We start from the raw sequence: 22406 nt of genomic DNA, 5'->3' as shown, positions 1-22406 counted from the left end.
GTTATGAAGCCCTCAAGGATAAATGAATAAAGACTGAGGGACAGGACAGGGCGCCGACCCATGGCCGAAGAAATGGATGTTGACTGAATCCTGGATCGTCACTTTATCCCCCTCTTGCCCAGATCTGACAATTTGTCCCAGCGCTGCTTGTAATCATTTAGAAAGAAGCGTTGTGCTCCGAGAGAAGGGGCTCCGGGTCTCCAGCCGGCTTGCTGAGGCCCTGCTGCTGTCAGAAGATCTTGAAGCCCTTGAGCAGGGTGAGCGTGGGCGCGCGGCGCTTGCTCTGGGCCCGCGAGGACTTGACGGTGACCAGCTTGGCCGTGGCGACGGAGGGCAGCTCCTTGCAGCCGGAGGCGAGGGCGGGGGCCGAGGCCAGGCTGACCACGGGCCTCTCCTCGCTGATGTAGAGCGGGCGGACCGGTGGGCTCCTCTCCGCCTCCCGGCGTGCTGCGCGCACCGCCTCGTGGAACACCCGCTGCACCGCGTCAAAGTCCTGGCAGGCCGACACCTCGTGAAACACGGCGCCGTGCCTGGAGGCCAGGGACGCGCCGTCCGCCTTGCTCACCTGCCTGAGCGAAGGAATTATCTGTGAGGGCTCGGCGCCGCCTGGAGATCAGGACACCTACTGTACCTAGCACTTCACTGCTGCAGTAAACCCTCGCCTTCACGGCACTCTGATTGTTTACAGATGATTGCTGTTATTAGAAAAATACGTCACAAGATTCAGAAAGGATATATATAAACAAAGGAACAAGTAAAAGGTTTATTCCATGCTGAAAACAGAAAAAAAGGAAATACGGAAGGCTCCACAGCCGAAACGTCGTTTCCTTTCCTCTCTTCTCAGCGTGGAATAAACCTTTACTTGTTCTATTGCAGCCTATGCATGCTGAAGCACCTCCCTACTTGAACTATATATACCATTTTATATCCAACCATATTCTAACCACTTCTTCCAATTCGGGGGTCGTGGAGTTTATCCCGGCAAGCAAAGGGTACAAGGCAGGGTACACCCTGGATGGGACGCACAGACACAGACACACTCACACCAGGGCCAATTTTCCCAGAAGCGTATTGACCTGCCAGTATGTTTTCGGAATGTGGGAGGAAGCCCATGCAAACACATAGAGAACATACCGGATCTGTTAGCAATGCTAACCACTGCAACACCATACTGCCTTATATGTATATATTATGAAATATATATTATATTTCATATAACAATGGGTTTTGGGGCTAAAAAAGGTCATTTGCTGTTTAATGGACATTTGGCAATACATGGAAGGACACTCCCTCCCACCCATTAGTCCTTTAGACTAAGGGTTTACTGTACAAACTTGGAACTTTTCTCTTTGCAAATTCAGACACCATTGAAGTATTTGCTGCCACTGCTCACAAAAAAGCACTCTGCTGAGGCCAGCATCAGCCAAGATAAAGCAGGTACATTTGGGGTAAAGAGTCTGTTAGTTCTTTACATAGAAGATAATCTTTTCCTTCTTATAAATACCAGACGTCCAAAATACATCTCAAACAGATAATTAAATGGCAAACACTCTCTTTGTTTAAAACGTATACCTTTAAATAGTAATTTCTTCAAGCCTCCCCAGCTGTTCAGTGTTACTGCCTCCTTGTTTTATGTAAGGTATTTGCTCCTATTAGCTGATACTTTATATGAGGTTTAACTGATATGGGGCCTCTGTACTAGCCAACAATTCAAGACTTTTTTTGAAAGCCCTTTTATAAATAAGACACTTTTCTGGGATCATTGCTCTTTGATCAGCAGTGTGGATTCATAAGCATCACTAGTTTTCATGTTTTTCTCCTTCAAAAGACTACGCTGTGATAAACCTATATAAATAAAGCCACTTGACTAGTGTTGCTTCAGAATACTACATCTTACAATTGTATACAATCATATAATGAAAACTCACTCCTTTCAAGTTATTAATTACAACAGGCTCTTCAGTGTTCTTCTGAACACGCAGGCCTGAGTCACTATAAATAAACACTGCAGTCCTTCACAACTTCTGAAACAAAAGATAGTCGAGCTCTAAAGTCAGTGACCTCTACTTTAGACAGCACCAAATTGGAGATTTTAAAGGGTTTCACTGTTTTAAATACTGCAGTGGAATTCACCAAATGTGCGCAATCCACTCTCCCTGGACACAAGAAAAGCAAGACATGTCTCAGCATCATGTCTGTATTTCAAAGCACTTTCTTTCCAGTGATGGTAAACACAATTGGTAATAGTGATATCGGTACAATGGGTAATGAATATATATATACACATCTGGCAGTATAATACTACTTTCATACTTTTACTACAAGCACTTGGTTCTAGTCTGAAAACTAAGCAGCACCAATATTAATATCACAATGCATAGATCCACAGCGCTTGAAATACTCCAGTGAAAAAGCCGCCCAGCCTGCCACCTGCCCCAGACCTTCACCTGTATCTCTCCATGTCCAGTTTGTTGCCCAGCAGAATGATGGGCACCTCCAGCTGCAGCCCCTTGGTGTGCAGCGTCACCACATCCAGGTACTGCTGGCAGCCCTCGAAGCTGCTGCGGTTGTCGATGCTGTACACCACCATGAAGACATGAGCCCAGGTCAGATAGCGCTCACAGTTCACTGGCCCATCCTGGAAGACAGAGCACAGGGGGCAGTGCTGAGAGCAGGAAAATGAGACTCGGGTTTTTTTATGACCGTCCCAACAGTTCCAATAAAAAGTCAACAGCACACTCTTCAGTGTTTCCCATGTGTCACTGGATGACTGCATAATAAAATAATGATTTGAGAGATTTTGTTTTAATGTATGAATTAGTTTGATTGACACCTTTCCCCAAAGCAACTGACATACTGTGCCCAGTTACAGAGTTGGGTATTATAATGGAGGAATCTGGGACAGCATTAGCCATCCCACCGAGTCTGGAGCTCGAACAGCTCCGCACTGCTGTGTCACTACAGCTGCCTTTGTCAGGTCCTCAGGGTGATGAATCCTGAGCAACCGATTCTTCTAAATATAAGGATCATGAAACTGTCATTTTTTCTCCATCACTGTATGAATTGCCCCTCCCCCCATGAATGTGAATGGGTGCCACTCAGTGGTTCAATAGCTGTAGTGAAGGCAGTCTCCAAAGAAAAGAACACAGAAGTTAACACGTATCCACAGCAGGCCACTGAAGACGTAATGTCTTGAGCAGTTATGTCTGTTTTTCCTGTTGTCTTTTTTCATTCTTTCATTGGAGCTATATTACAGATCGGTTTCCCCGAGAGTTCAAGTATTCAAACAAAATCTTGTGAAAAGAATTCTCTAATAAACAATAACTCTAAGAGCATGGTGAAATGAAGCATTCCCCTCATCTCTTCTCTTCTGAGATTACCTGATCCGCTGTATCCATGACTTTCACAACAACAGATTGCTGATCCACGATTTCTTCAGAAGTGTAGGTATCCTCTATCATAGAAACACAGCATTCCAGTGTTAATGCCCTCCGGGCAGTGCACACTGTGTTACACCCATACAGCATGCTTCATCTCACAGAGACTAACGAAATGGCTGTGGCTGAGCTGCAGTCTTCCTCACTCACAAGTAAGATCAACAATGTGCGACTACAGCACTGCAGAATAGTGGAAACTGAAAAACTCTAAACTGGGGAGACTAAACAGAAATTGAGAGAATGACTGGCAATAATCAAGAGTTTCCTAGGGGGCACATTGCCTGTATACAGCCTAGTAAGCACAATGGAGGGGAGCCTACATTAACTTATGCACACTGCTCCTGAATCATGCAGTTATACAGTAGATGAGATTTTTTCTTATTTAAAATGCATGATCCTTTTCTTACAAACGGGAATAACAATAATGTCTTCTATGGTCATTTTCAGCAGCAAAATTAAGATGGTATCTTTTTGGCCAGCTTTCCCCCTGAATAATGACTCACAACTGTTATTGTAGACTGATTAGGTATTTACTCACTCCTTGGATGCAATCCCTTGCAGGCTAATCTTCATAACCCCTGTCTTCATAATAAAGAACCAGTCCTACTTGCCTTGGTAAAGCGTCGTCACATATAAATGACAGCAATTATTTAAAATGCAAGGCTTGGGCTTTTTTGAAGGGGTGGTGGTGCTTGTCTATTTTTTATTTATTTTTTATCTTTTTCAGCATGTACACTATGCTTAAGCATCTGTTATGCATTTAACTGCTAACCACGCCAAGCCTGACACATTCCCCAAATTGCAAGCTTGTGCATTGCTGCACGCGATCAGGAATTAAAAGTACATTGAGGCATTTGGCACCATAACCCAACCTGTCTTCTCTCACTGCAGCCAAACCCCAGACAGGTAACAGGTCAGACTAGAGACCGAAACATAGTGACAAAAAAGCGATGTGTGTTATAGCAACAAGCAAAGCTTTATTCCCTGCTGAAAAGAGAAGAAAGGAAACACAACGTTTCAGCTGTGGTTCACCTGAAGAAGGCTCCACAGCCGAAACGTTGTTTCCTTTCTTCTCTTTTCAGCATGGAATAAACCTGTTACTTGTTCCTTTGCTGCCTAAGCATGATGATGCAGCTACGCACCTGAATTATGTATGTTATATACTACATAAAAAATTCACGTCTAGTCTCTCTAGCCTTTCAAATTTGGAGGGTGAAATAATAAAAAACATTGAACTCTGGAGCCTAAATACGTAAGATCAAAATCTCTCTCAACAAACAAAAACGCTGAAGGCGAGAATGAGCAGAAAAGGTCTGTACAGAGAACATGCATCCTATACACGCTCAAGAGCCTTTAAAGCTTACCCAGATTTGGGTCGTATTCACTGATGAAGCGCTTAGTGAGGAACTTCACTGTCAGAGCTGCAGGGGAGAGAGAGAGGTGCTTCCTGTTTAGACATCTCTGGACAAAGGTCACATGAAAGTGTAGACTTTCTGAAAGGTCATGAGAAATGAGTTCTTTCCATAAACACCGTCCTGGTCTATTACTAAACTGGGGTGGGTGGTATTTAAACAAAACGTTTAAAAGCATATTACGGGGCCCTTGCACTTGTTATTTATTCTTGGAATAAAATAACGATCGTAAAAATAAATCGTTATTTCGGAGAACCCGGCGTCTTTTAATACTGTTCTATGAAATGTTCGCATTTTTATTATTTGGCATGAGCGCATCTGCGCCTTAGTTTTAGCGCGGATGAGCGTGGCATTTTCGGATGATTTAGTTTAGAAATGAAAAGGATAACTGAGCCAGTTTTTTTGAAGAAGCCAAGAGATACACGTGTATCAAATCAGCCTCACTCACAGTCACCTGTTCGCTATCAGCATATCTAGCGAGTTGCCCGACCAAGCACCGCCTCATGCCCGTCCCGGTTTTCGTGGATAACCATCCACGAAACAATCTTACAGCTCAGTAAATTTCAAAGGCAGCGTTTGTATGATTTGTATCTTTAAGCAGTTGGCTCAAGAGCAGATTCCAAATATAGCACCAGCCCTGTAAAAACGTGTGCTGTTTTCTGAAATGCCCCTACAACATTTTACGCAGAGCGTAAAGTTTTATTAAAATACATTAAATTAACCCTTGCATTCTCACTAGATAACTAATTTCTCTGCCTTTGATCATTTAATGTGCGCGCTATATTTTAAAACAACAACAACAGCCTGCTATGAATTATCTTAGTGACACTGCTTACTTTAGAATTTTATTACACGTGTTCGTTAATGGCTTTTTTTTTTTGCAAACTGCGAGGTCTACAAAATGGTAGAAGACATAATTAAAAAATCACAAGACAATATGTCCGAAAACCCATAATCTTCCATCTAATGTCAATGCAATGCATTTGCAAACAGGGTGTACTTGATAATAATCCATTCATCCACCTTGTAGCCTGATTTCTTCAGCCTCGACAAGACTGGTTCTGGTTGGTACTCGGATGGTAGACCACTCATGAAAGTGGGATTGTTTCTGTAAGAAGTATATTGGCAGACCATCACTCCTCCCCCTGGAGGTGGACACGGGTGTCTAATCCTTACCCTGGAGTGCAGGGTGCCTCTGAGGATTTTAAATTCCAACTCCAAAGGAACTAGCTAAACCAGCTGGTCACTGGTTTAACTGGAGCACCTTAACAACTTCTCCCAGCTCTTTAGGTGCTGCTGCTTAAAACAAACGACAAAACCTGCATACAGAGAGTTTGATAGTTTCCCCCAGGAAACAGAATCAAATCTCCCTGCTGCAGGAGGCGCGGTGCTGTGGATGGGATGTCAAACCAAAGTTCTCATTACTTGGCCATTAAATACTCTATGAAAATGCTATAAAAAGAAGCGGTTTTGTCATGGCTAAATTCCACATTGAACTTGGTTTAATCTGGTCTCCCTAAATTTCACCTTCCAGTGTAAAAGATTTCACGGTGTTCTCTTCAGCTGATGTGTAGTGGGGCTAGTGGCACAACTGCGCGCGTCACGCCCTGTGGGAGCTGTACTTCAGCTGTGAACGAAGTGTGAAGTGTTCTGCGATTCTTTGTAATGAAGCATTACACAATATAATATATTATTAATTTATTATATAATATAATCTTATCGTGGTTGTAAAAGTAGAACAGCAACAACAATAGTAGTAATAATAACTTGCCTGATTTTCCTGATCCTGTTATTCCTAGAATAGCGATATTGCACTCCTGTAGCCCACGGTCTGGAACAGCACATACATTAACTACATTGCAGGTCCTCGCTTTTCCAAACATTGAGGACATCCTCAATCTAGAAATAAAAAAAAAACGCTGCTAGAGAAACAGATTAGAAACACTACAAGATACAGCACTCGAGATCTGACTCTTCAAACTAAGTTACAGCAGCAAAAATATCCGGCTCCGGCCCGTCTGGACAGCTGACAAAATATTTCCATCGATTCCTGATTCCAGATTCCTGACGCGCAGTTGTTTAGCGTAACTTTTTTTGTCATCATGTCAAATGGTTAAAACGATCCTTGAAGACACTTAATCTTGAAAGACATTTGTCTTAAAAAACAGGAAGGTAGGTTCATGTACTGTAATTAAACCCTTTGCTACCAGCATTTTCGGTCACACCACTTGTGGCGGTCATTAGTCAAGGGCATCGTCTTTGACTACCGACCATTTACCTTGAAAGAAAATAAGTAGTATTTTACAACATCTAAAGTTGGAAATGTATTTCAAGTAATAGCACGGCACAATAAAAATGTTTTGAAAACACTCACGTGTGTAGTTATGTTGCTCACGAAACAGCTGGGCACTGTATGTTCTAAATTGGTTCTCGGATTACACTTTTCTTTGGAGTGGAATTATTTTCGTGGGTTCCTTGTAGAATATCCATATTAACCGACCTATTTTTAGATTCATTGGGAAACTGGAAATAAAGACAAAAATAACGTTAATCCCGTTGTTTCGCAAACAATTCGCAAACAACTCCCAACACAACGAAGTCAGATCCGTATTCCTCAAGGATGAATGAAAAATGTTGGCTTTGAATGAAGAAATGAAAAAGTGAAGAATTGGAGAAGAATGTTACTGCTTACGTACTTGATTGACTGCCAAATTCCTTGTAAGGAAACCGCTCAGTTCATTCTCAATTAACTGTGCGCAAGTATGTGACACGGCCTTTAATCGGGAAACACGCCGTGGCTGAAAACCGCTAACCATGCAGATACCGATCGCACAAAGTGTGCTGAAAAGATAAGGAGTAGAAAATAGCCATCATTACACTTAAAAAATTGTTTTTAGTCTGACCAAAACATGCAGGGGTTAAGACTTTGCTCTGCTAAACCAAGAATGCCCTGTGTCTTGAAGAGACTTGTTCCACGGGTTTAAACCTAGCCCTGGTAGAAGAAGTTAGAGATGTCACTGTTAGAGTTTCATTAAGCAGCTTAATCTGAATACATGACCTCACCTTGCAGGGAACTGTAGTGGAGCCCAGGAGAACAATGTCCACTATTCAGTGTGTGCACTGTAGATTTTGCCTTCTGTACAACTCATACTGTAAGAAATGCCCGGAATGGGAATTTAGGGGTGTGACTGAATGGTACCTTTTTGTCTGAGAACATTTGTGCACTGACTACAGCTAAGTAAAGCACATCTTTTATATGCCAGTGATTAATAATTGCCATACTCTAATCAAAGACCTCACCAATCTGGATTTAATACACAATAAAGCAGATCTTATTTAGTTACATGCTTAGCTGTGTGGATATTGTAAGATAAACAGAGATGAGAGTAGTGAATTCAATGTGGTATGCTTTAAAGTGTATTTTGAAACTGTACAAGTACCGTACCAACAAAGATGTATTATTTCAGGACATCAGAATGTCAGAGTTTAGGAGAAACAGAATGGTGCAAGGCGGATAAATACGGAATGCTCAGAGAATGGATGCCAGCAGTTTAAAGAACAGTTTGCTTGAATCAAAGAGCAGATTAATCGCAAGAGAAGGTCAGTCAAAGTCTAGATAACAGGGGCCCAACCCCTTGGAAAACAAGGACTTAATAAAATTATTTTAAAAGAACAGCACAATCATTTAATTTTATTGGAATGTTTATAATATAGGGGGCTACAATAATTAATTATTTGTCATATTATCACAATTTTAGTATATATATATGGGTGTGAAAAAATAAACTGGCTGAAAGGTTATCTTCAGGGATTTGCTGATATCAACCAGTCAACCATTTTTTTCCAGATCATTCTCAAGAAATTCTACATAAATGACGTATAAAAAAGTACAGTGAACAAAAAATACAATAAGACCATGTACAAATGTAAAATGAAAAGAAAGAATTGAACTGATGGCATCATGTTCTGAGGCTTGATTTAAAAACGTCAAATGAGTCAGCATTTTTAATAAGGTCAGGAAGAGTATTTCAAAGTTGCTGCTGAAAAGGGTCATTCCCTTAACATACGATGTGAAACAACAGGGAATTCTGAACTCATGGCTGCTTAATGGGACCACTTGTGCACTAAACTCTGTGACAAACTGAGGCACACTGACACAACGCCGATCTGCACTGTGTTATAGTGGAGCACTGTACTTTCAGAGGCCCAGCTGGCCAATTTAGTTCTGAAAGCTGTTTGGTCCCATGTGTTAGGCCGCTGTCACAAGCTCTACTGCTATCTATAGCCAGGGCTATTTTTATATTTGTTAACAAAAAACACAGTAAGCAAACACACTTGGGACTGAACAGATTTGATTCCCTGGGAAATGTCCGGGAGCGAAAATTAAGGTTTTCATTTTTCTAATCCTGCACAGGTACATTTTTAAAGGGGTTATTTATCCATTCTTGACAGGGAAAAGAAAACTAAATCTCTGTTAAGTATAATGAAGCTCGACTGCTGGCTTGTCTGAAAGGGAAACTGAGACATCGAGTCTAGGCGCAGAAGAGCACTGATGGCCAGCGTGCATGTGAGAGTGGAACAGAGTCGGTTTACTGTTGACAAGGGCTTGCTAACACAAAACTGTGAGTATTTCCGAGCGCTTTTCGAGTCAGGGATGAGAGAATGCCAGCAGGAGGAAATTTACTTAGGAGGACTAAGCACTACAGGATTCAAAATTACACTTGAGGTTCTGGCAGGTGGCCGGCCCATACTGGACTGCGATGAGATAGTGGAGGCTATAGAATGCGCTGCTTTCTTGCAAGTGGAAAAGCTTGCCAAGCATCTTGTTGATATAATAAATTCTAGCAACTGTCTTGTCATGTACCATGCTGCAGCCACATACGGCCTGCTGGGCCTGTACCACAGCTCGGCTCTGTTCATCAGAGACATGTATTCCGAGTTCCAGGATGACCTGGGCTGTCTGCCCCAAGAGCTTGTCGACTACATCAAGTCCCTCATCCCCAGCAGGTTCGTCGGCGTGGCCAGCCACTCCCCCAGCCTCGAACTTCTCCAAGACCCGTCTCGCACAATCTGCTATCTGGACGAAGAAGAGAGGAGATGGAAAAAGCTGACCCATTTACCGGTGGAGGCGAGCACCTCCATGTCGGGTGTCGCTGTCTTGGATAACAAACTGTACATCGTCGGAGGTGTGCGCGGTGTCAATAAGGAGGTGGTGGAGCTTTGCTTCTGCTACGACCCAGAAAATGATTCCTGGAACAGGCTTCCTAGCCCCCAGCAACTACGCTACAGCCTGACGCTGATAGGTCACGAGGATCACCTCTACGCCATTGGAGGGGAGCACGAGAGAACAATCATGTCATCGGTGGAGAAGTACCAGGTGTCAGCAGGCACCTGGTCCTTCACCTCCCAGCTGCCGCGCCCAGCTGCTGGCGCGGCCTGTGCCAAGGCCATGAGCAGGATATTCGTGTGCCTGTGGAAGCCGATGGACACTACGGACATCTATGAGTACGATCCCAGCTCAGAGCAGTGGATCCTCATCACCACACTGATAAGGCAGCAGAGCTACGGCCACTGCATGGTGGCCCACCGGGACAACCTGTACGTGATGCGGAACGGACCCTCGGACGATTTCTTGAGATGCATGATAGACCGTTTCAACATCACAATGGGACAGTGGACGGCTCTGGCCGGGCAGTATGTCAACAGTAAAGGGGCCCTTTTCACTGCGGCGGTGAGGGGGGATTCCGTGTTCACTGTGAACCGCATGTTGACCTTGGTTTATTCGATAGAGCAGACCAAGTGGAAGCCAAAGAAAGAGATGCAAGGATTCCCAAGAAGTGGCTCCATGCAGACATTTCTACTGAGGCTGCCAAGGTCAAGCCAGAAGCTTACCAGTATCTTGGGAGACAGCGACCAAGACTTGGATCTGAACAAGAGCAGTGCTGAACCATAACTGCACAATGCTGCTGCCTTAAGCATGGTTATGTAGGTTAGTTAAAATGTATAGAATTTCTTAGCAGTTTTAACACTGGTGCAGTATTAATTTAAATAATGTGATCTTAGTATGTTAGTCATTTTCTGTGTATTCCATAATTAAAATAGCTCATGCTGGAAGGGGGCAAATACTTTCTCCTCTCACTATATACACAAGAACAGAAAAGTAAACTGGAGCACTTTCAAAATAAGCATCACAAGATTCATGAACTCTATTCACTTTAATGGCATTAGGCTTTCCTGCTGACCACAGTAATAATACTGTCATACTATTTCTTAATGTTTAAAAACACAGTAAATCAGGATAACAGACCCCATTCCCCTGGACTGGTGGATATGTCCACCATGTACTCTGATGGTTTGTACAAGTTCTTCCATTCGCAGTGCTCAGACACTCAGAGCACTTTTTTTTCCTTGGAAAACCTCAAGATCTGTGATCACACTAACCGCTGTGAACGTATTTTTTATGTGCTTGCTCATTTCTGTGATTTGATAAACATCACTGCTTGTTTTCCATGGACACCGAAACAAATGTACTAAACACTTGGAAAAAAATGTCTTTAAAAGGTCTTTCCCGTTCCGAGAATAAAAACAGGTCACTTCTAAACCTCAGAGTCCCCAGGGTCAGCATGCCAGAGAAATGTAGATCTGATACTGTAGGCAGGGCGTCGGATATAGGAGCGTGGTAAATAAACACCAAAAACATTTCCACAGGCCTGGACACAGATCATTTTTCACAGGGTTAAAAGTACAAAACATCTGCCTTACTATATTAGGATAAAAAGTAAAGAAAGAAAGGTCAGTGCTGAGGTTACTCCTTTTTTGCTTCCAAGATTATCTAAAATGAGAAAGAAACTTCAAACAGGAGATGTGTGGTCTTGAGCTGCACAGGTCGCAGTTCTAGTGAGCAGTTGGTGTTCCTGTTCGTACCATTTGAAAGACAAAGGAGGTAGTTGTAGTTCTTTAAGTTCAAAGTGTAGGGTCACGCTGTAATCTGGAAGGGGAAGAAAACACGATGAAGTCCTGCCGTGTTTTCATCTTGATCCCAAGCCCAGGCATTTTAATTGGCAGTTACTGAAACCATAAGAATCCCCTCCATTCAGCCATTAGGAGTTACTGTACTGTATACTGTAAATTGCTTTCAGGTAAAATGCAAAAGAATGTGATTTTAATCAAGTACAGGTTTTTCACTTCACTTCTCAGATATTCAATCGTAGCAATGCTGCCAATAAATTCCTCTCTCCGGGATAAACCACGCTGGAGACGTCCCCTGCAACACTAATATGGGTTTTATTAATTGAAGGTTGATAAAAGAAAAGCCATCACAAATTTTATCATCCTCATACATACCTAGTCTATCATCGCAAGATAAGAATCTCTAACAGATGCCAAGTTCATTCCTCCTTTTGATGTCCCTTGTCACTCTGACAATTAAATAAAACTTGGTTTGGTTCCCAGTTCACCTCTCATTTGAATACAGCCCATCCTCACACAATTCTCCAGTGCAAGAACCACAGAAGGGTACAGTGTGCCAGAGGATCAACATTTTTGCAAGCGCACTAAAACCGGAGCTTGTGTGTCATCACATGGGAAATGTTAAAGAACCCAGTAGCCAAACATCACAAAGAAAAACAAAAATATTGTTTTAATAAACATTTTTCTGAGGTTCATTAAAACAAAATAACTTCAAACCACATATTTTCTTGCTTGGAAAGGAATGATTTCTAATTCACCAGAAATATACCAGACGCATATATAGTGGTGTGGATTGTAATTCCAAGATAGGTTCACATCCAGAAAGATGGAGTTATCAGCCACAAACACAAGTCGCAAGATTTTCAAATAACAGCCAACGAACTAGGTAGGACGTCTTTGCAAAACGGCAAAACAAAAAGGTTAAAATTCAGCAACATTGTTAGACTTGAGTACTTGAATCCACCTTCGTAAACAAGGACAAAGATGCCGGTAAAATGCCTGAGTAGAAGAATGTCGGTGAATAAAGACGCTAAGTGCGCAGCGTGTTTAAGACATGTACAGACGACCGGTGTGCCCTCCTCACTCCACGCGCATCATCAGCTCTTCCAGCGCCGTCTCCCTATGGTTCCCGTGGACTAGCAGAACCTCCTTGATTGCGTTTTGCTGGAAGCCCATCTCGTTAAACTGAGCCAATAAGTGCAGGAACTCTGCAGCCTGGCAGGGGTAGAAAAAGAAAAAAATAACGCTCTTCACTATTCAGACACTATTTGAATCATGATAAAAAGCTCGATAAAGGCTTTTCATTTGTACAGTGATTGTATTGAACGTTGTCTCCAAGTAGGTACAGAGCAGCTTGGAATCTACTGCATCAAGAAAAAGAAACGGTCCTCAGTTTAGGTCAATATCAACCAATTTGTTTGCCAGAATTTTTTACAATTATCACTTCTTCCGGAATCCTGCGTGCTGTTATCAAACCAGTTCAGCCCTAAATCAGGACTAAAGGGGATAGTAATAGGCCACAGCAAACACTTTCACATCATAACTGATACAGCTCACAATTAAACACTGACAAAAACAAAAATGTTCTCCTTTTTGTTGAAAATGTGCATTTTCATTATCTAAACCAGTGGTGCTCTCTTGTTACTATGTAACTTGGACAGAATCAACAATGTAAAGTATGTTTGCATTAAAGAGGTGCTGGTATATTAGGTGGGACACTGAGAACTACCCTGTTAGAAAAATGAACTAATCACTGGTGTTCAATAGGTGAGGACATACAGAGGACATACAATATATGCTAAGGCACTTTGGGACAGCAGTACTTGTTCTTTAAACCGTAGAAGACAAAGAAAGATATAGGTCTCATTAAGCTGTTATTATTACTGCTTATTTCCTATTGATTTAACAATCTTCTTGCCTGGAGCTGGTTTGGAAAATACACACAGAATTCCACTGGAAATAAGCCAAACCAGTGTAGCACAGTAGCACAATGGTTAGCACTTTCTGCCTTGTAGAGTTGGGCCTGGGTCCAATTCCGGACCTTGGGGTCTGTCTGTGTGGAATTTGTATGTTCTCCCCATGTTCACATGGGTTTCCTCTGGGTGGTCCACTTTCCTCCCACATTTCTGAAGACATACAGGTATGTTAATAGGCAGCTGGGAAAAGTGAGCCTGGTACTGTGTTTGTGTCTGTGTCTGTGTCTGCCCTTCGATGGACTGGTGCCCCAACCAGAGTGTATCATGCTTTCCACCCACTGCTTTCTGGGATAGGTTCTGGCTTCTCCACGATCCTGAAGTGGAAGATGTGGCTGGAAAATGGATGGATGGATAAACTATACCACTTTTCCCAGACACCAGACCAAGTACCAGTTGCGCAAAGAAATAATGAGGTCACAGAGGACAATCACCTTTGTCTCACAGTTCTGGAACATCTCCAAGGCTTCCTCGACCTGCGCTTCTTCAAAGCCATGTTTGCACAGCCGGTCACAGGCCACCAGGTAATTCAAGACCTGCAGATATCGAAAGATACGGAGGTGCAAAGGAGTCCAGTGAGAAAGGAACATCAGCTTGTCCCTTCCTTAGTAATAGTGGTTTTGTAAAACTATGGAACATACAACATTTAATAAAAGGTTTCAGAAGAGTTGCAGGGCCCCAAACAAAAGACCATAAGAGAAAAAAGATTTCCATTTTTTTGTGATGTATTTAAAATATTCTTTAAAATATAGCCTTAAAATAAAACAGTGTTGAGGATAAACAAAAATAATTAATCAGAAAAAGAAGTCATTTGAAACCATGTATAGAAAATAGAGCAGTGCACAATCACATTTCTGTAGAAGATAGAAAGCATTATCCTGATTTACAAGATCAAAAGCTGAAAGGTTAAGACCTCTGATTATCCCTGCTGTACCATCTGCCAGCTCTCTGTGGGATCACTGACTTTTAAGGGATTGAGTGAAGCACTTTTTAAAGTTCAGCGTACCTTCCCAAACCCTCTGGTGCTGAAAACATGTCATTATCTACGCTCAATAAATAAGAAGTACATTTCAAAACAGGCCCCTGTTAATCTTGTTCTAAGATAAGTAATGCAATTTTTCCCCCCCTGTAAGCACTTTATCATTTTGAACATTCCAAAGCTCTTGATGAAGTGCTTTCTAGGCTGCTGGTTGCCTCTTCGAGAAAAAAAACACGTTTTAAAAGATCTTAATCAAAAGTAACCATTTTTCTTCGTACAAAAAACCCCCAGCATGTCTCGTGAAACACCGACTTTGAAGGGCTTGAAAAAACGCACAATATTGTTCTGGCAAACTGGGAATGCCTAGAGGAGCCAGCTGCCTCCTGCGCAACTCTGCTAGTCTCTGTGCTGCCACCCTGATTCTGCTGCAAGACACCGAGCTCGAACGAGCAGTCCTTCAGTGTGCTTCCAGAAAACCTTCCCAAGAGCCTCGCAATCGGCCACATGACTCATTCACTCTCACGGACGCAGGGATGTGCAACACTGAGAAAAGATAATAAATTCCAGGGTGTGGAAAGCTGAGGAGTCTGGTGTCTATGTTCTTTTCACAGAAGGCCAGCCCTGGGTTTAGGCCAAAAGGCTTTTGTCCTCAGTCCAATGAGGATAAACCCCGTGGTCCAATCAGAGACACTGGGTACGAGGCGGCATTTCAGGACATTTCAGTACTCTCTCAAAGTGCCATAATGCTAGTCATGTTATAGTGGGGCACAGCCAGAAAAATGTATAAAACCGGCACCCTAGTTTGTTTTTTTTAAGCTAGCAAACACCTTCACTTAGTAGGGGTGCGTTGACATAATACAGCAGTAACTAAAACCACCTATCAGATCAATGGGGTTTTCTTTGGATAGGTTAGGGGAAGCGAGTGACATTAAATCCATGTTAAACTTTCCATGAATGCCTATATGAGTACGTTTTCACATTCGCTCCTCGGCAGATACTAACTACGCAACTTGGTAACACTGTGCCTGTGATTTCAGTGTAACGGCCTGGTACATAAACTCTGTAAATAATCATCTGGAACTACGGATTTAGAATGATGGAACTTGTGTTTCCTTCAACGTGACTGAGGGGGGCAGAGGGACTCGGCAGATGTGGCTCCTGTTGGGAATAACTGAACTGCACTCCCACAGTACAGGATGTTAGCGTGCTGCTCCGGCCCCTGGGGAGCAGGGGGCTCTCCTGCTTCATATACAACTGTTTATTTTCCAAAGGAGGCCGGTTTAGCATTCTATTTCGCCTGCTCTCTGCACCTCGGCAGTGGAAGAGTTAACGACGTTTGCCGCAAAAGCAGGAACCGACCTGTTCCAGGCTCTGCCGGCCTGTCTTCTGCAGGGCCCAGATGGCTCGGCGCAGGGAGTAGCCCTGGTCAGTGATGGCTTCCAGCAGCTCCTGCTCCTCGGGGCTGAGCGCTGAGAGCAGCTCTGCAGAGGAGTCTGGGATGGCTCTGTGGGAACTCAGGGGTCGAGCCACCGAAGGAGGGGGCGGGAGGCAGGAGTAGGGGCTCAGGGACTGCGGAGCAAACAGAGGACACAGCATCAGAGGCGTGGCAGCCAGGGCAGGCTGGACCGGCAGCCTGTGAGATGGACAGGCTTCGATACCGCTGCTTGTCCAAGAGCTTTCTGGGAAAGCCATTCCAAGGATGTTTCGCTAAGGGTGCTGTCAGTGCCAGCGTCCATATTACAAAACTCAGGGTTAAAAGACTGTGACTTTGTCTATGTTAATGAGATTAGCAAAGGGGAACATTATTCCAAGATGAATAGCATTACCGTTTTTAGGAGCTGTGAAGGGATCAGGTTATTCCAGCACTTCATTTAAAAAAAAGACCTCTGAAAGCATTTATTTCCTTAACTTCCCCAGTTTCTTAATACAAAAAACCCCAGTCAGGTTGCTTTATCGCACAGAGCTTTGTTGCTAGTATGTACATACATGATTCCAAGACCTAAGTATAAAAAAAGAGAAAAGCATTTGAGAAATGCGGCTGAACTCCAAAGTATCAGAAATCTTTAATTAGAGCAATTTTCTTCCTTGGTTTGTGGATATATAGCCAAGGAACAACAACATTCCACTGCCAGAACAGTTTAGCATTCTAGAGGACAGCAGAGTTACAGATTTCCTCATACTTGAGAATGTTTCAAATACATTATACACTGACAGCAAAGATCTCTCCCATTTATAGTGAGGTCAAGCTCACTATAAATAGTAAGCTCTGCCATTTTGATCCAGCAGTTTTTTAAAAATAACTCATTAAATCAGATTAACTTATTTTCTGTAAATGGTCTGCACAAATTTCCTGCTTCATTCCTCAGTTTCTGTCCTATCCTCCTATTGTTTCTGCTCCACAAACAGACTCACAGGGCGATGAGTCTTCTATAGTTCTCAGTATAAATTTACTATCAGATTGGTGGAAAAGCAGGTTAAACCAACGCCTTCTCGGGACTGTAGACTCTTTACATCCACGTCTTCCTTTGCCTCCCATTCAGAGGGAAGTGTAGCTCTTCTTCAGGGCACAGCAGTGATGCAGGTCGGCTTTTTGTTTTGTGAGAAACGAACCCGCACCCACCCGACCCGAGCTAAAATCTTTTTTTTTTTAACCCGAGCCAGCCTGACCCACGCATCACTAGTGCACGGTGCTTTCAACAGGGCGACTTCCACGACCCCCAAATCCCCCAAAACAAATGATCATTTCCTAATGTTAAGTATGGTTTCCCAAAAGACTTCAGAGGGCGACTTGCGGCTTTTATCAGATGACCTGTAAGCCAAGCCTGGGAAATATATATTACATGTCCTCCAAACGGCAGAGCACCCCTGGATACAGAGTAGTGAACTACCCTCCCCGACGTTCCCCACGAGCTGCTAACACCTCAATTACACGATTGAAGACCTAGTGTTCAGGACTGCTTCAATGGCAAGTGTCTGGCACACCGAGACAGACAGAGACTCTTCAGAGAGTCTCCACATGTTTAGTAAATGGGCTTTTAAAAAAAAAAACTCCAAAGGAATAAATTATATTCAGAAAATTCGTCTCAGCCAGGAAAGGAGCAAGCAGCAGCCTCTTACCGCCAGCATCGGCTTGTGGCTCCTGATGGTGGGCACGTGGCCCGCCGTGGACGGCCGGGGCTGCAGGTGCGCGGAGGGGGGCGAGGAAGGCGGCTGTGGAGTGAGGGAGTAGTTTCGGCCGACCTGGCCCAGCGGGTGCAGCCTCCTCTTTGGCCGCCTCTGGCCCTGGCACTGGCACTGAGGGCTGCCCACCCTCCGCCGGTCCAGGCCCAGGCCCGGGCCCGGGGACTGCCTGGGGTCGAGACAGGAGGACGAGGAGGAGCAGGAGGTCAAGGAGCTCTTCCTCTGCCTGGCCGCGAGGCCGGGAGAGGGCAGGTTAGGGAGGTGCGGAGACGAGCCGGGGCGGAAGTCCCTCAGGCCCGGGAGCTGCAGCCGCAGGAGCGAGGAGCCGCGGCGGGGCTCTGTCGCGCACGAGGGCCTCAGGGGGCGGTCCCCGTCCGAGGAGGAGTCCTCGTCGTCCTCCGAGTAGCCGTCGTCGCCCTCGGAGTCCGAGATGATGAACTTCACCCGGGGGTGCAGGCACCTGATGTCGGCGGCGCTCAGGCTGTGGCTCCGCTGGCGGGGGGCGGGGGACCCCGGCTCGCTCCTCCGGCGGCCGGCAGGCCCGTCCTCCGGCGGGCGGCTCAGCATCAGCCAGTACGGCGGGCAGGAGGGCTGAGTCTCGCAGGGAGGGCAGGGGCCGCCCAGATGGTCATTCTGCAGCCCCTGCAGGACCCAGCGCTCCAAACCGAAGTCGTACTGCAGAAGAAACGGGAGAAGATGGAACAAAACTGTCTCTTGAGGTCCATCCGATGACCTTGCTGATCACATAAACCACCGCCTCGTGAAAGATGATCGCCAGAGCAGCTCCCCTCTTATCTCATCACGTGCATCACGTTTGGCAAACGTTTCTTAAAACCATTGCCGCCCTGCTGAGATTGCAATCAACAAACTGCATTTCCTTACATTACACCGAGTCATTACTCTCTGCCCAAATCGTGATCATCATCTTGGAGGTAACTAAAACCAGATGAATGTTGTTTTCCTTGTCTAGAAGATGGATTCAGAATTTCCCAGAGACACCAGTGACAGAAACACTACACTGCGCTGCGCTTGTTCTCATGGCTTAAACATTTTCATGCTTCTCACTTTTCTATTTAAATATGTACCAAGGTTTTGTGTTTTTTTTTTGCCAAACTGGGTTTATTGTTTTTGGAAAGGTTAGCTGCATTATAGTATTTGAAACATTTTGCTGTCCAACGAAGGAGACTGGATAATTTAAACAAAAATTAAGCTTCAATAGTCATATTCCTAAAAAAGGAGTTTTTAGGCCTTGTTGTAATTAAACTATGAAACATGACCTGGGTTTAACAGTGTTATGGAGTACGTGATTAAAAGATAAATGGTGTTTTTTTAGGCCTGTCCCAATAAACCTAACCCTTATCAAATAAAGTGTGTTGTTCCAGGTCATTCTGAGTATTGGATAAACAGATCTACAATGCCATCTAATGTTGGTGCTCCACATGTCAAATGTCCAGCTGCACGCTATTTAAGGAAAAGCAAGAGCGGCATTCTGATCTCAGCATTTACTCCTGATTTGAAAAACAAAAATTGCATAATAAGCTCCATGGCAACAGTTGTGCTACTGCCATTGGTCTCAAGGAACAACTACAGCACGAAGTAGCTGGAGTTTAAGAGACACTTGTGAAAGATCAGGGGAGTTAAATTTTTAAATAACTATGTCAGTGTCGTTACATGATATCATTATTATGGTACATAAGGCTGCGTGGTGAAATCGTAACTCGAAATGAAAATGACTTGGCAGTGTTATTGCAATAGGAAGCCTGATGTGAATTCTGCAGAGCCAAGGGTCTAAGGGAAACAGGAGCAGAGGTGATCATTATTTTAGTTATGGGAGAAGTGCGTGTATAAGACATTTACAGACTTTAATGCAGTGCTGATGGCCCTCTAATTCTGATTCTGTATGGAACTGTGGGTAGGCAGCATGGTGACACAGCAGTTAGCATTGCTGTCTTGCAGGTCAGGGACCCCGAGTTCAATAACTGGGCAGCAATCTGCATTGAGTTTATATGTTCTCTCAATGTTCACATGGGTTTCCTCCCACAGCCCAAAGGCATGCTGGGATGTTAATTGGCTTCTGGGAAAATTGGTCCTGGTGTGTGTACAGTATGTGCCCTACGATACATTGGCGTCCTGGGTTGTGTCCTGCCTTGTGCCATTTGTTTGCTGGGATAAGCTCTGATTCCCCGATACCCTGTATTGGGTAAAGCGGTTAGAAAATGGATAGTTTCACAGCAGGCAAGGCCTGACCCAATTAAGCAGTAGCTACAGCAAAACATAATGCACACACTTGTGGAAGTTTAACATGTATAAAGCAAGTAATCATACTGAATCATACTGAAGCTGGATGGGTTAACTAAGAGATCCGTTAATCCACTGTGGCTGGAGGGTGGGAGCTGTGGGCTCACCTGGGTTTGCTGCAGGATTTGAATGTCATCTGGGATGTTGAGTTCAGGGGCAGAAACTAACTGCACCTCTTCCAGTGGCTCATCCAAAGACCCAGCTGGGATCTTAAAAGGAACTTCCTCCAGACAGTTCATTCTTCTTTCTGAATGAAATGGATTTTAAACGATAACAGAAAACTACAGGTCACAAATCCCAAAAGACTCCTCATCTATGGACTTAGGATCTTATAACACATCCCCTACTTACTTGTATTTTAAGAGTACGTATCTACATTTTAGCAAAAAACGACACTTTATGACAAATATAGCTAAAATAGGCCTCTCACTGATATGTTAAGCAACATGCATGTTTTGCAAATGCATCATATGGACAGCTTCTATGCATTTACTGATCCCTTTTCTCTTTCTGTATCATTAAACAATATTTTCTAACTAGTTTTTTTTAATTATTAAAATACAGAATAGCTGCAGTGGAGGAAAGGTATACAATGTGACCACCACAGGTGTCTTTGAGGAAAAACCAATACACACCTGCAATCCTCATTTCTTTTTTCAGTCAGATTCCTTCTTGCTCCGAATTGTGCTAAACGTCACTGTGCCGAATGTGAAGGACATTCGACCCTGCTTCTTAAAGGAGCAAAGCCGAACCAATCTAGCGTTCTGGGCATGTCTCTTTACTTCTGTTTACTAGTTACACAATCCCAAACTGGGAACAGCCAGACAATAAATGGATTAGGGATTACCAGACTTCTCTAAAGCACTCTAAGGCACTCACTGTCCTTCAGGCATATGGAAAACGGCCAGTGAGCACTGTTTCCAATGGTCTGACAGCCACAGGATAGGCCCTGGGCAGCTGTGTGTTTATGTCACCAGTAAACCCTTCCATCTCTGCAGCACCTGGTCTGTGGGACAAGAGGCTTCATGCACATTGTCACTGTTCCCTGGCCACATGCCAGCAGCTAAACCACTCTCATGGGATACGCATTTTAAATACACGTTTTGGAAGCCTAGGCTATTGTGCTTTAAGCACCAACTACCTTATAATTTGCTGTCCAGTTTAAATATTTTTTTGGCATTTGAATTAATCCAACCAAAAGAAGAAACAAAAAAAAAAACAAACCAGTTGATTGTACCCTTGTTTTAGTGTAATGCTTTGCTTAGATATTAATAATATATATCATATATATCACTTATTTCCACAAGTGTTTTAAAGTCCAGAATCTGGACAAAACAGTTGAAAGTCAGTTTAGTAGCATGTTAGAGTATTTTAGAACCATCTAGATTCTTAAAAATAGAAAATAATGAAAGTACTCAGAAAGGGTAGGGCTGGAACACTATTGTATTAATCCTAATGAATATAAAAGAAACCCTTGCTTTGGGAATTATCTGGTTGAGGATGTAATTTTTGGCGATCTAAAAATAAGTTAGGAGAAGCAAATGTTCTATGATTAAATAATTATGGGTATATTTAATTTAATTTGTGCACTTACTAGAAAATAAATCACCTCCACTAAGGTAACATAGCTTAAAATACTATGCCATTATCCAGAAAGCATACCTGGGGAGATATAATTCAATGTTTCCTTCCTCAGAAAGAATGCTGAGAAATGTACCGAAGCATATGGATACATACTAAACAAATAATACACATCAGTTTCTACTCTAGATTAAGAGTTTAATTAAAATTACTACCTTCACCTTTTTACAAAAACAAAGTATTGTATCTAACCACACTTGGGAATTAGAATATCTTCAATAGACTCCTTCCAGAAAAAAAAAGAAAGCAACAATCTCAGAAATACAAGTTTCTTCTTCTTTCTTTCAAATCTCTTGCCAGCTATGCTCACCATCATCTTGGAGGCAAGATGTGGCAAGACAATAATGATCAGTTTTGCATGCCAAAATTAAGTCTCTTTCCATTCTTAATTAAAAAATTCCAAGGTTCTCGGGAGATAAGATGATGATCCATGCCCATACTACATGCCAAAAATAACACATACAATTCTCCAGCAAGTCATGATTCTCCAGGAGTTGGCGGTCATGAGGCTCTTAAG

At 43.4% G+C, this 22406-nt stretch overlaps 3 protein-coding genes across 4 annotated transcripts; 1 reads left to right on the top strand and 2 right to left on the bottom strand.

The window, feature by feature from the left end:
• Nucleotides 1-84: 84 nt before the first annotated feature.
• On the bottom strand, nt 85-7617 carry rasl12 (RAS-like, family 12). Its single transcript, XM_088641187.1, has 7 exons — nt 7546-7617; nt 7224-7372; nt 6621-6748; nt 4802-4858; nt 3381-3454; nt 2448-2638; nt 85-569 (listed from the first exon to the last, which is right to left on the bottom strand). Exons 3-7 carry the CDS (start codon nt 6739-6741, stop codon nt 230-232), a joined length of 783 nt encoding a protein of 260 aa, XP_088497313.1. The 5' UTR covers nt 6742-6748; nt 7224-7372; nt 7546-7617; the 3' UTR covers nt 85-229.
• Nucleotides 7618-9175: 1558 nt separating this feature from the next.
• On the top strand, nt 9176-11451 carry kbtbd13a (kelch repeat and BTB domain containing 13a). Its single transcript, XM_088641181.1, has one exon. It carries the CDS (start codon nt 9402-9404, stop codon nt 10800-10802), a length of 1401 nt encoding a protein of 466 aa, XP_088497307.1. The 5' UTR covers nt 9176-9401; the 3' UTR covers nt 10803-11451.
• ubap1lb (ubiquitin associated protein 1-like b) lies at nt 11046-22403 on the bottom strand. Of its 2 annotated transcripts, XR_015940352.1 has the most exons (7): nt 20884-22403; nt 20356-20495; nt 17888-18625; nt 16130-16339; nt 14226-14327; nt 12194-13033; nt 11046-12113 (listed from the first exon to the last, which is right to left on the bottom strand). XR_015940352.1 is itself a non-coding variant. In XM_088641182.1 (6 exons), exons 1-6 carry the CDS (start codon nt 20894-20896, stop codon nt 12899-12901), a joined length of 1338 nt encoding a protein of 445 aa, XP_088497308.1. In that variant the 5' UTR covers nt 20897-22403; the 3' UTR covers nt 11046-12898. The 2 variants fall into 2 exon arrangements, 1 of the variants encoding a protein (XP_088497308.1); XM_088641182.1 differs by having other exon boundaries at nt 11046-13033.
• Nucleotides 22404-22406: the final 3 nt, after the last annotated feature.

This window comes from Lepisosteus platostomus, chromosome 7 (genome assembly GCF_059453375.1).
Source record: "Lepisosteus platostomus isolate fLepPlt1 chromosome 7, fLepPlt1.hap1, whole genome shotgun sequence".
NCBI classification, from domain to species: Eukaryota; Metazoa; Chordata; class Actinopteri; order Semionotiformes; family Lepisosteidae; genus Lepisosteus; species Lepisosteus platostomus.
Note: the sequence above shows the minus strand (reverse complement) of the source record. Positions and strands in the feature narration are given on the sequence as shown.

Excerpts from the sequence above, each read along its gene's own strand:
- kbtbd13a (XM_088641181.1), top strand. The coding sequence starts at position 9,402 with ATGGCCAGCGTGCATGTGAGAGTGGAACAGAGTCGGTTTACTGTTGAC.
- ubap1lb (XM_088641182.1), bottom strand. Across the intron at positions 18,626-20,355 it reads AAATCCTGCAGCAAACCCAG|TACGACTTCGGTTTGGAGCG; the intron begins GTGAGCCCACAG and ends TTTCTTCTGCAG. Across the intron at positions 14,328-16,129 it reads GCCGGCAGAGCCTGGAACAG|GTCTTGAATTACCTGGTGGC; the intron begins GTCGGTTCCTGC and ends CGATATCTGCAG.
- rasl12 (XM_088641187.1), bottom strand. The coding sequence starts at position 6,741 with ATGTCCTCAATGTTTGGAAAAGCGAGGACCTGCAATGTAGTTAATGTA. Across the intron at positions 2,639-3,380 it reads TCATGGATACAGCGGATCAG|GATGGGCCAGTGAACTGTGA; the intron begins GTAATCTCAGAA and ends TCTGTCTTCCAG. Across the intron at positions 570-2,447 it reads CTGGACATGGAGAGATACAG|GCAGGTGAGCAAGGCGGACG; the intron begins GTGAAGGTCTGG and ends TCCTTCGCTCAG.